Source organism: Cryptomeria japonica, chromosome 11, assembly GCF_030272615.1.
Source record: "Cryptomeria japonica chromosome 11, Sugi_1.0, whole genome shotgun sequence".
In the NCBI taxonomy this organism is placed as follows: Eukaryota; Viridiplantae; Streptophyta; class Pinopsida; order Cupressales; family Cupressaceae; genus Cryptomeria; species Cryptomeria japonica.
The window spans coordinates 527411080-527424899 of NC_081415.1; the positions used below are offsets into that span (position 1 = coordinate 527411080).

Genomic DNA, 13820 nt, shown 5'->3' on the forward strand with positions numbered 1-13820 from the left:
CTTGGTAATGGCATCCCCATAAGTCATTTGCAATGCAAGGCCATCCCAAGCATAGCCAACCCTATAGGTTCCACCATTGGGACAATAAGGGGACATCGACATTTCCTTCCACAATTAGGCAACAAAAACCCTTAAGAGCATATCCTCATAGAACACTACTTAATATGCATTATTGGCAATTCCACGAAATATAAATATCTAACCAAGATCTCTAATTTGAAAAAAAATAAACATAACCAAACCATGTCACCAACTAAAAATGCTCTATGCTCATCATCATAAAGCATAACTAACTCAAAACTCCAACCAACTCTATATTCCCCATCAAGCCCAAAAAATCATTGACAATATAATCTCTTAGTAATCCACTAAATCTCAATTCATCTCAAACAATAATTTCATTATTTCAGTTGTCTCTATCTTGCACAAGGGAAACGTACATGTCCCTATGTAACATGAGGAGGAGATACATCTTAGGTATGGCAATAGCTAGCCGTTAGACCTACTCAACAAATTAAAGAATACTAGAAACTAAGACCCCCTCTCTAGACACAAAATACACATGAATTCAGTCCCCTCTAAGGCAAAAGCACTAAAAAATCATGACACTTTCTTTGGACAAGATTATAAAAATCTAGGACAAGAGCATTAAACAATTGGCCCCTACATTTGGATATGAATGCTACCAAAACTTGACAAAATACATTAAAATCAATCCTATCTCAAGAATGATATCCCAACCAAGGAGGCCTCTTAGTTTGCAACATGAGTGCATCCCTAACAATGGTCAATATTGAATAAGAGTTAATGAGTATTTGTGTGTAATATATGTATTTTGCCAAAGATTCGTTGCTTATAGGGTGAGGAGCCATAAGTTTACAATAGATTGTCAACTACATCGTAATTTGTATGATGACACTTTTGAGCTCTTAAGCAAATCCTTGTCTTATGGAACTCTTAAATTACTAAATACTATTTTCCAAAAAAAAATTGATTACTACTCCATAGGAGATGTGTACCCAATAATTCTAATGTTTACTTGGGTACACACCCTTAATGTCCCTAATATCTAAGAAGTGAGAGGCACATCCTGTTAAACACACCGGAATACTAAGAATGAGGGGAGTGAATCAGTATTCAATTGAACTTAAACCCTTCAGCATCTATATCAATTCACCTTACTTAAAACAGATCAGCAATAATGGCATAGAACATTCATCACATTTGCACAAGAAGACACCAGATTTAATAAGGTGATATGTGGTTGATTGCTGGAATGGATTCAAAGGAGTCTCAATCATAGGAGGGTGAATAAGATGGCATGAATAGGGAGGGCAGGTACAAGCTTCCTGATTAGGTACACCACCTCATGAAGGATGGATGGCAAAAGGCCACATGAGGCCAAGCGGGATGGTGTATCTGCTCTTGGGCCTAGCGTGGGGATCGCTTTGGGCACCCTATCATGTCTCCTTATAAGAGCCTGTTATGGTTGAACCCCAAATAATGAATTATAGATACTATATGTACTTAACCATGAAGCACTAGGAAAGACGACTAACAATGTAGCCAAAGCTAGAGCACTACGGTGAGGACTGAAATGTCAAAATGAGAAAGGATGACAGAATTAAATCTTCAAGGTGACTTCAACTAAATCATCAATACTGTAAAAAGTGACAGATGCAGCCACTGGGAATGTAAGACGATTGTTATACAATCACAAAGAACATAAGGATGGCCCATTTGTGTCATATCTGAAGAGATGAAAATAAACCTGCTGATCATTTAGCTAACCTTTGAACTTCTTTGGATAATTTCCCTTTCTCCATTATAATTTCTTGTGTGCTCCACCACTCCCACTTTTCTCCCATCCTACGAAGTTTAATTTCAAATGATTGCTCCCTTAAAAAGTTCCTTCATAATTTCGTCCATGGCTTCTCCTTACCAAGTTGCCCTCCCTTCCTCATGAGTTGTGTTCCCCATTTTACCCCCTCTTCCTTGTGAGATGCAGCCTCCCTTTTACCACCCTCACTCCTTCGCTTCACCATTCACACACCTGGCAAATCACAAGCAGGAAACAGAAGCCATATATTTTCAGCCACTATGCATGCAGAGCAAACCTTTGAAAATTGGAAAAGGGCTCTGACTTCCTTGTAAGATGTGCTATCCCTTTTACCCCCTCCTCTCCTTCCCTTTTTCATCACACATATAGCAAATCAGGTGCAGGAAAGTGGAGTTATCTGTTTTCAATTAATATGCATGCAGAACGGGCCTTTGAAAATTGGAAAAGGGGTCTTACTAATGGAATCAATTATGAAAAGTTTTGGTCAATACTAATCTAGTCAGAGCCCCATTTTTGCAAGGTTAGAGCCTATCTCTATTCTTGACTTCGGTTAGGAGGCAGTGGATGATACAGGTTGAAACCTTGGAGCAGTTGCTGCATTTTGGGAGATTGATAAGCCCCTTTGATGAAATCTTTTGCAGATTTCTGGTTTCCATTAGCAGCATTAGGTAGCCATGCATTTAGTTCTGTTCCCCTTCTGCAAATACATACGGGGTGTATATGACCAAGAACAAACAAGTTGGAAGGAGAAATGTGGATCTTGGTTAAACCTTGGTACCTTAGAAACAGGTTCCTCAGAGCAAGTGTGAGATGTTTATCAAATCCTCAGTGACTTCATGTCTCTGGGTAGGTCAGTTTTGGGCAGACTGTGCTTCATGAGGTTGTTTCAGCCACATTGTTTCTCTCAAATGTGTAATGCCATAGCTCTACATGTGGTAGGAATTCCTCGACAATCAAAGGACTGCAGGCACTGCTTGACAGACAGGTTCTGCTATTCTAAACCATATAAGAACAGGATCATGTGAATCAAACTGATATTTTGTAATAAATATGACAGCTCTTGAACTGTTCTTTTTTTTCTTTACATTTTTCTGGTAAACTTCTGATTTAAAACATGCTTTCGCAGTTTCTTAATCATACACAGAAAATGTTTGACAACTGACAAAAAAAAACTACTATTAAAGCATTATACAGCTTAGTAGACAAACAATCATGAAACTTGAATTCAAAAAAAAAAGTCAAAGTAATTGTATACTGAACCCATAGAGAAACTGTAAATCAAATAAATGTTAACTCCACATAAAATTAAACACAACTCACATTAGACAGCTCTACTTGAGGGTCCTCCATAGACTTATAAAGTGTTGCCTTGAATTCTTGAACCACCTTTTCAACCTCTTCAAGAACTCTCTTGAGTATGCCTACCTACACATATATACAACAATAAACACGGTGTGAAAAAAAGTGTTCATAGATAGAGATTGCACATCTTTTTAAAATTATTCAACAAAAACATCTATATTTTTGAGAAAATAAAATCTTAAGAACTACTATTAGCAAAACCATTAGTATGTTTCATAAAATGCATTAAAAATTATTGTGTGAATTCACAATCCTTTTCTAAAGAATTTGAAAATACTTATATGAAATATATCTAAATTGGCTACATTTGCTTAAACTTGTAATAAGTGATATTAAATTATATGGTTTATGTTGAACACCATTATAAGAGCTTATTTTAATCTTCCAATATAATACTATCAATTCCTCAAGGTAATATGCTTGCCTCTTTCATTGACCAATATAAGACCTAAGATTAATCATCTACAATAATATTTTTAGTTTTTCATTCCTTAAAGTAAGCCCTAAGACTTTTATCCAATATATAATTGATCATGTCATTGAGAAAGCACAAAGCAGTCAGGAATTCCAGAAAGATGTGACAATCATGCTGGAATTTCAATGATTTCTAGCAAATTGGCAAAACAGTTTTTTGAGTATTTGTACCTAATGAGAATCACCTGCTTCAAATCGCTTCAAACATTTCCTCACTTAAACAAGTGCATTTGCAACTGTGAGATAAAACTAAGTTTGACTGTCAAATAAACACTGAAGAGCACAATATCACAGATTGAGGCCATCCCTTATTGTGTAACAAGTTTGTCAGCCACATAAATGCATCTTTTGTTACAAATACAATCATGTAGCATAAAGGGAAAGGATGAGTGAATCTGTCCATCCTCAAAAACATTCTTCGTTATCATGAATTTTTACATGGCACCGCCTATTTAGACTAGTTCAGAAAGAGGAAATTGCATGGCAAGATTTTGCAATTGGTACTCAGAACGCTCGCAGGTGTTAAAAATATATCCCACATCCTGCCACCCAATCTGATAAAAATCATGCATTGAGAGATCTAAAAAAGAAGTATTGTGATAATTATATGCAAACTCCAAAAAACATTTTCCAATGCACTTTAGCTGTCCTCAATCCAATCACTGACATCGCATACTTGCAGGAGATATGTCATGTCCCCATCATGTTAAAGAAATCGCAGCATTATTATCATGTCTGAATCTTGTGGCCATTGGTGGTGCATGTGGATTTTGCTTTGCATTTGAAGGTTTCACTCCAAGTTTGAGGTAGGGGTCTTCATTCCTCCTTTGACTTTCAAATTGAATCCTTTTAGTAATTTCAATAAACAATGTAGAGTGATTTGGGACCATGCTATGCCATAGATTTGGTCTCCTTGTGATTGTTTGGTTGTTTTGATTGTGGGTTTCAGACATCAATGTGAAAATGAGGTTGGCAAAATGTTGCCCAATTTCCGTGGGAATCTTTTATGGGTGTTTTAATTGTGTTTTTAAAGTCTCATGAGGTAGCTCTCAAATGGGTTGATCCCCAATTTTGGCCTCCCATACTTTATTTAGGTCGAACTTGATGCCCTAGGTAGCTTCACAAAGCAGAATATCGCAACTACTAAATTCTCACAACTGAATGTAGAATTTTGCATTTGCACGTAGAATTTCACATTTGCTTGAGGAATTTCACATTTGCTAATTGAATTTTACATTTGCTTGTAGAATGTCACATTTGCTTCCTGAATTTCACAATTGGCTGCACTAAATTGTCTTTTGGGTTTTTATCCTATTCTATGAATCCGTTGAGTTGTTCTACCTACTTGCTTGGGTGTATGGACCCAATTGGCTTGTGGTATGATGAATTGTGATGTCAAGGCATGCATCCATGAGATCCCAATTGAGATTATTCCGGGATTGGATTCTTGACTCGGAGACCTAGAGGTTGCTCCTTGAGTTATGGCTTGGATATGCATTGTGTTCGAGACCTATTGAGATGTCATTATGATGATGAGTATGTGTATCTTGTAATGCCCCTTTTTATATATCACCCTAGTTTACCCTAGATTATAATTCTTAGTTATTAAAGGAGGGTTACGAGAGGGAGTGCATTTAACTCTTAATAGTAAAACCTTGCAACAAGTGTAATGTCCCCTATTTACACACTGTCAATTCCAAGAGCAACATCTATTTTACTAGCTTTTATCACCATTAATTGAGCATAACTAACTAATTCTTTGTAATATAACTTATATACCATTAAAACCATGCCTAAACCCAAACCAATCTGACCCCGTTCCTAGAAGAGGGCTTGGCTACCTAGGGCGCTTGACACCACCTCCTAAATGTAGCCCAGATTACCGGAACTCAGTCCATTCACCCTTGGGGCCTGCAGCCCAGATTTTGGGAGGAGTCCTTTCACCCTTGGGGCTTTCTATTGAAGTGGTTTTACTCTGCCCTTCCCTAGCAGCACCCATCTCCCTTGGGGAGTAGAAGGATTTGAATAGATTTATGACCTAGGACAAAGTTATGGCAATATCACTTTGTACTGTGGATGTATATTATGACTGTCATACATATTGCAGTCTATATTAATATTACTATTAAATTCTGCATAAGAACATTATCAGGCTTCATATATTAAACATATATATTAAGCACATCCCCATGCATGCCACCAAGAACAAGGATGTTACTGCTTGTAACTTAGTAACAGTTCTAATCTGATCTGATCGATGTCACTGGATGCTTTTGTTTCCTTTCCTTTATATCTCTCAAAGTGAGGGAGAGGTCACACCTCTTTATTATGGATGCCCTTTGGCAAGAGACACACCCTTTCACCATTAGCACCCTTTGAAAGAGTGCAACTCTTCATTACTTCTGCCCTTTGAAAGGGACACAACCTTTCACAATCAGATCTGCATTTCTTATTTAAATCAGATCTGCACTTCTCATTCCCAATTATCCCCCCTTACAAATGAGTTCTCTTCTCCCTTTTATACGTCATATTAGGAGCCACAACTTATAATTTCATGCCTTTTGACCATTCATTAACTTTAATAAAATTTTAATTATATTCTTTTTATTTTAATTTATTTTTTATTTTTATATTTTGGTATTTTAATTTTATTATCATTATTTATTATTAAATTATATTTCAAAGTGGGGACATTACAACAAGTTAGGAAATAGTCTACCAATTATAACATATAAGTGATTTATTACAAACATACTAAGTAATGAACTGATACATGATAAAATGAAGGAAGTTTAACTATGTAAAACAAGAAGACTAACTATGATTCATAAATCAAAGAGAGCTAACTATGATTAATAAGGTAAAGAAAAGCTAGATAAATATAAATGTAAAGAAACATGGATCATAAGTAGAAGTATCCCAAACAAAGTGAGTTAGGAGGGATGATTCAATAGGGTGTACTCAACAACCATTCTCCCTTAACCATACTTGATAGGGTGTCCTAATTGTCGTTCTCCCTTAATCAAATCATACTTGGTATGGTGTCCTTAACGCCGTTCTCCCTCAATCAAGTCACCTTCTCCTACTCATATGAATCATCACCATCATCATAGAGAGAATGGAGATTACCTCAATAGGTTGTCCTAAGTCTAACCCTCCTAAGCCCAAAGGCAGAGCACCTTCGCCCCCCTTTGGCCTCATGTGGACTCTGCCATACATATGAGGTGGTGTGCTTAGAGGTGACCTTTAACGCTGTTCCTCCTATTGCAATCATTCTTCTTCTACCATGTCTGATAATAAACAAATCAGAATATATATATATGCAAAGCATCATATTTCATCACTTTTTCCAGAATATATAACCATAGACGACTCTAAAGTATGCTGTGTAAATGTACATACCAGTGGACTGTTAACAGACATTAGTATGCAAAGAATGCTGTAGAAATATGGTGCACAGGATCACGTACCAGAATGTCTTAATGTCTTAAACATGGATATGACAGAGAGTTCCTTACTTGCTGTGAGTTCAATCTGCCTACTTCAATATTCTTCCTTCAGGTTTTAGTGCTGATTCATTCTCTGTCCACCAACTGATTCCTTTCCTATATATCTCTCAATATGAGGGAGGGGTCACACCTCTTCATCATGTATGCCTTTGGCAAGAGACACGCCCTTTCACCATTAGCACCATTTGAAAGAGTACAACCCTTCATTATTCCTGCCCTTTGAAAGGGTTACAAGCATTTTTGGTCCATCGGTGATTCAGGAGTATGATGCAAGAACATTGGAGATCAAACAGATCATTGACGGAATTGATGAAATCCACAAGTATGAGATGACACATAATGACTTCAGCACCTTTCCGAATGTTCTTAGTTTACATTTTGGAGAGGGGCATATTGGTTGCAGTTTTCCAGCACCTCCCTCATGGGTTTTACCTCCTACTTCATCAATTGATGACTGTCCTACGATGCCGATCAGAATTTTATCAGGATGCACTTTGAGGGCAGCGGCCATGGACATGGATAGGAGAGATTGGGATTGCTATTCTGGAGTTAGTGAATAGACGAATGATGAGTTCTTACCCTCTTTGGGCTGTAGAGATACCTTGAATACCATTTTGGATTTGGTTCACAGGTTATATGGTGCTGTTCTGATCTATACCAGCAGCTTGACAGGAGTTGGTATTTGTTTTTATGCACCTATGATGGGCATCATTCATATCTACAGGAGTCCACTTGGGGCAGATTGGATTATGGATGATTCAGACGCATTGGACTTGGTTACAGGTTCAGGCATCAGCGTAGAATTGGGTACCGGGTCTCACATGGGTACTGTTGTGATTATCATTGCGCACTCTGATCAGGAGGACATGATACCCTCTGAGTTTTGCATGTTGGACTTTAGCACTGATCCAGTCACTGTTCAGGTGATGGATGATACTCATGTTGGTAATGTTGGTGCAGTCACAGAGTGGAATTCACATGACCACTCAGATAGTCCATTGGTACAGGCAGGAGTGTTTCACCTCGATTGTGTATTGAGGTGTGCTTATCAGTTTACCTTTAGCCCACATACGCAGGTTTTGACTATGTCATTGATGGCAGGGAAAGGTGAACTGAGTATGGAGCATATGGGTCCGCACTGGTATGACATATTTCCGATAACAGGCGATGAGTCCGAGTTTGACGAGTCTCATGCTTTGCTTTCACCAACAGTTGCCTGCAAAATCAAGAGAAAGAGATTTGGTTTGATTGGACTGTAGAGGTTATCAGAGTCGTGCAGTGTCAACATGGTGGACTTACTCTTTATATCAAGGACTCACAGTGTGGTTGTAATGTTATTGCCACTCCCTACTTTAGAATCTTTAGGAGGCCGTTACAGTTATTGCAGGTGGATTGGAGGGAAATTTTGGCTAGGACTTGGTTTTTGGTTGATTTGATGTTGCACTTTGTAGTTTCGATCTTTCTTGCTCACTTTTTTGAGCACTTCCAGTCATCTATGCAGACAGTTGTGGGGGATTTCTTGGGTATAGCTTAGTTACCTTCCATTTCTACTTGTGGGAGCATTAGACACTACAGTCGTCACATGATGTCAGTATACATGCCCCTAGATGGTGATTGGTTGATTGTAGTGAGTTGGGGTGGTTGGTGCTCTCGAGTTTCTTTCCGGGACACTTGGAGATTAGGTGTCAGTGAGGGAATCACGGTCTATGATCGGAATGCCATTGTCATGATGTATGATTCCACGGTTGACTCTATGGTTACCGGCTTCCAGTCAGGTACTGATTGGCATCACTTTTGGGACATTTCGTTGAGAGATGTTGAGGGCTATCCTTTGAGGTGGAGTAGGTTTCAATTCCTAACGCCCAGGATCGAGTTAGACAATGGGGTTTCAGATATGGATCACACTAAGACACTGTAATATCCCAATAATTTTTTTTTGTTTTTAGACCAATAACAATTCATCCACAACAAATAACCCATTAAGGTTAGAGGAATAAACCAAACAACTGAAAGGGAACCCTTCCACCTTTTGTTCACCGAGAGCCTAGACTGGGAGGGTGAGAGCATACGGTGTTCCAGGGATCGTTAGCAATCATAATCAAACTGAAAATTACAATGCATGGGCGGCAAGCCAGCCCCTTTTGCTTATCCAGTAGGATGGAAACCAAAGCTCTTGGCGGTAAACCGACCAAGAGAAAATTACAATAAACTGAAATTCAATCACTCTATCGCGTATTTCAGCGGGAGGACAATACATTAAGCTATCACTCTACCGCATATTTCAGCGGGAGGACCATTGAAATGAACTTATCACTCGACCACTTATTCAGCGGGAGGACTGATTACAAAACTGAATTACAAAACTTAGAAGGCGGCAAGCCAGCCTCTTCCACTTATGCAGTGGGTAATTACAAAAGAAGGCAGAAAGAAGGGGATGAGCAGTACTACTGAAACAACCTTACAATAGAGAGATGAGATGAGATGAATAATTGCAGATTTTCTACAACATGACTGTAATTTTTTGTTACACTGATCTGCAGGCTGAAAGTACAGTTTTAGCAGCCTATGGAAACATCAAAACACTCATAACTCACTCATTTTTTGCCCGAATCAACTCAAATCAATCCCAATCCCACCGTACATCAAATGCAATGACAACCAATCAAAGCCACATCCCAAACAAACCCATTTTTATTTTGCACGCATCCCAATGCAAACAGAAAAACCCACGCCTAGCCTAGGAAGTTCGATTTTGTCTAATAAAATCATTGCTCAATCAAAACAGCTAAAAACTCACACACTGTATCGCCATGGCATGGAAGGAAGAATGAGCCGGTACCCAGATGGATGGAGTCGCCTGGTTAAGAGATATGAGCAAATTTCACTTTCAGCAGTCCCGCGACCAGCAACCAGAAACAATCAAATCCAACATCAATCACTCCATAATCTGCAACTCATTAACCAATCTGCAATGGGAACACAAGGGCACGGCTAGGTACTATATTGCAAGTACGAAACTGAGACTCAACTAGGAAGCCAACTTCGAAGCTCAGATTTTCAGTAGCCAAACCGGCAGTATAACGATGCAATTTTCAAAGATATCCAAATGGGAGCCCAAGTCTCACACTTATAACTCCACACACCTCAAACCCAAATGCCATTTCCTTGAATTTCAGCGTTTTTCCTTTGCATTTCGCTCCACTACATGTGGACCCCAAGAGTGGCGCCATTCCCCACAAGTCAACTCCCACGCTAAAGCAAGGACCCACGCACTTTGGCAAAAATTAGAGATAAGTTATAAAAAAATATAATATCTTTCTCAATATTTCGATATCTCTTTAATAAACATGAATTTGCCAAGAACTTAGGAAAAATATGCATTAATCCAAATTTTAATAAATCAGTCGTCAATAATCAAATTAATTAAATATTAAACCTTAGGATAAGGAATTAATATTCAATTATTTCGCATATGGCTCTGGTACTGATTATTAACACTGCTAGGATGAAACTGAGTCAGGATGACCACCAAAACTGTTGCAGAATCAGAACCTTGTCTACTGCCAATAATAGAATTGTGCCACACTGCCACTTACTAAAAATAGTAAGTCAAGAACTAATGCTCAGAAAAGCATGATCATCGCGTCCAGAGGCAAAACATGGAGAGCTCAGTAGTATAGTAACATCAAAATGGCCATTCCCTGACCTACTAAAAATAGTAAGTCATTGTTTCATCAATGCTAGACCCTCATTCCTCATTCCACCCTAGCCTACGGGTCTCAAGAATAGGCTAATGGACCACTGAAAGAGCATCAATGAGAAGAGGACATTACAGACACCTTGGCAAGATATATTGCATGGGATAGATCTTAGTTCACTCAGATTTTTCAGTATTGGTTTTGATGATAATTCGTTGATGGGAAACCTAGAGATGACAGTGCAATCTGTGGATGAAGGTTTGTCACTTTTGATCAGAGGAACACAGTGCCAGCATAGTGGTTCCATTTCGAGTTCAATTTGGAAACCTGAATTCTCTTTGATTAGCAGCTATGTAGTTGATAGGAGTGTGAGAGCCTATGTACATTCCAGAGTCTATTCCTATGGTTTTGCAATTTGATTCTTGGGGAGAGCATGTTTTTGAGGAGGTGAATGAGTTTACACAATATGTTTTTGCTCTTCCTATTGGAGGTTTTCAAGAGGTCTTTGATTGGGGCACCTTGAAAAACAATGCTTCCACTAAATGGTGCTGCAAGTTTCTTAGGCTGATTTGGGACCCCAGGATTATTCTTAGTTTCAATGGATCAATCAGAAGATTGGGGGTTGTATTGGCATTTCTTGAGGACAAGCAATCTTTTGGTAGTGCGGACTGTAATGTCCCCAATTTTTCAGGTTTTCTGGCAAGCTTCAGTAGCTAACACTCTGGCTTCACGTCAGCTTGTTCGGATGGGTAATGTGATGTTTCCGATGAGCTCAGTTGGTTTAGGGGAGTTATACGCCACTTTCCGAAGTGATTTCTGGCTTCTGGATTGGTCTCTAAGAATATTGGAGAAGCCGTCTATTTTTAGTAAGTCGCCCAATCGGCCTCGTTTGCCATTATCCGTCATCAAGATCACTCCCGTGCGATCGGAATTTGATTTTACAATTAAAATATTTAATTCCAACCTTAGTGTTATAGCTTGTTGGAACCGGGGTGAAAAGTTTTAAATCTTGGGCGCAACAAACAATGACCTTAAGTGTCAAAATACGATTATATTTTTGAAAGGGTCATTTTTAGAGGGAAAGAGAGTTTAAATTAATAAAGTGGCTATTAAATTAAAGCACATTTACTTATAAAGTCACTTTATTTAAAAGGGCCATTTTATTCACTTAAGAGAGAAGTGATTTTAAAAAGGTAAGTTGGTAATTGGGCGCAAATGAAGTTATAAATAAGAGCATTTAATGCTGTTGGAGGTATCTTGGAAAGGGTGCTCTTGGAAATTGTGAAACTGAGTTTCTGGAGAAATCTGGAAAACTTTTGTGGCTGTTGGGGATGTAAACCCTCATTGGCGTCATCTCCTACGTTTGTGAAAGACCAAATCTGAGGGATTTACAAACTAAACTGCAGAGAATGGATTCCAATGTGATGGATTAAGCAGTTCGACGTATTCTGGAAAAAACACAGGGCGTGGTAAATTGGTAAGGAACCTTTCTTACAGCTGTTGGGATTTATTTCAATTCCATTGGTAGTTCTCAGTCCAACAGAGGAGACGCAGGGCATTAGGAAACTGAAAAGACCCGTGTGGAAGAGGATTTTCTTGGTGTCCACGCTGGTAGCCAAGTACACTTCAGTGGACGTAATTTCTTATTCTGCTGGACGTGGCCATCATTGGCTGGGCTTGATTTTGTGATTAGACTGATCGTGGTTTTCACTCAACTTACAGGCTGGGCGTAGTTTGCAACTCATCTCTACTGTTTGCACATTGTGGCTGCACGTCTTTAGCTCCTGACAGACTGCACCAGCTACCTCCTGTGCGTAGGAACCATAGACTATAATGTGTTGGGTGTAACCAAAAGGTGACTGCGGCAGCATTTAAAGATTGTTCAGAATAGACGTGGGTCTCTAGAATTGCAAATTGAGTATGAGTCAAGAAGTGCTCTGAGACAGATCAGAATGCCCACAATCACCAAACTCCAGGCTATTTCGTTATATTGCTAGGAGGGACAGCGCTGGACAACATTCTGGTTAATTTTCTGCTGGACATAGTTTGCATTGAATGCTGGGCATGATTTCTAGCAGCTGGGCGTGGTATTCACAGTTGGATGAGTTTGATTTCCTTTGTAGTGTATTGTGCCATCCCTACTCTTAGTGCATTTCTTGTTAGAGTTAAACTATTTGCATAGATCATCTTCAAGTGTCCTTGGAGGGCTTTTGTCTTCCAAGATTTTGGGAAATTTTGTGCAGCAATCCTTGCAAAATCACTCTTGCATCTAATTCCTCCTTACACCCTTCTATCCAACTAGCCACTATGAGCATGATCTCCATCCAAAAACTCCTATCGATCCTTAACTTTCTTGCCATTTGGTCACTCTTCCAACTCAACCAGCTACTATTTTGAGCAACACCTAGCAATATCTATTACTGCATGGTCCACTTCTTTTGTCTAATGCATAAAGCTTCTTTCTCCTTCCCTTACCAAGGACTCTATTGGACAAGTTTCTACCACCTTACATTTTGCGCCACTACTATTCTTAGGGAATCCTTTGCCTATCCTACACCTACTGTGTAGAATTGCCTCGAGCCTTCTAATCAGACTTCACCATATTTGATGGAAGTTCGGCCTACATTGTCTTATCCAACTTGGCAGCAAATTCTTGACAGAATCCCACATGCAACATTGTGTCTTCCTCTACGACACATTCAACAATTGTAGCATCCACTTCCCTTCTCTTCTACTTGTTCAAGTTCTTTGAAATCATCATCACTCAAGGATCAACCTCATACTCTTCCTTTGGATTCTTCAAAAAATTCAACATGTACAACTTACCAGCCCTTAACAAGATTGGAGATGTTCACTTGACATTGCCTCCCTATTGAATTGCCACAAGCTCCCCAAGAGAACTTGGTGAATTCCATGGGTATGATGCATGCTACCTCA

The 13820-nt window shown here is 39.0% G+C and overlaps 1 protein-coding gene across 1 annotated transcript in view; it reads right to left on the minus strand.

Moving 5' to 3' along the window:
- LOC131050885 (exocyst complex component SEC5B) overlaps positions 1 to 13820 on the minus strand; it is a 131344-nt gene that overhangs the window by 87359 nt on the left and 30165 nt on the right. Inside the window, exon 7 of the mRNA XM_057985178.2 lies at positions 3161 to 3265. Coding sequence (XP_057841161.2) covers positions 3161 to 3265 — 105 coding nt within the window. The remainder of the gene's footprint in view (positions 1 to 3160; positions 3266 to 13820) is intronic.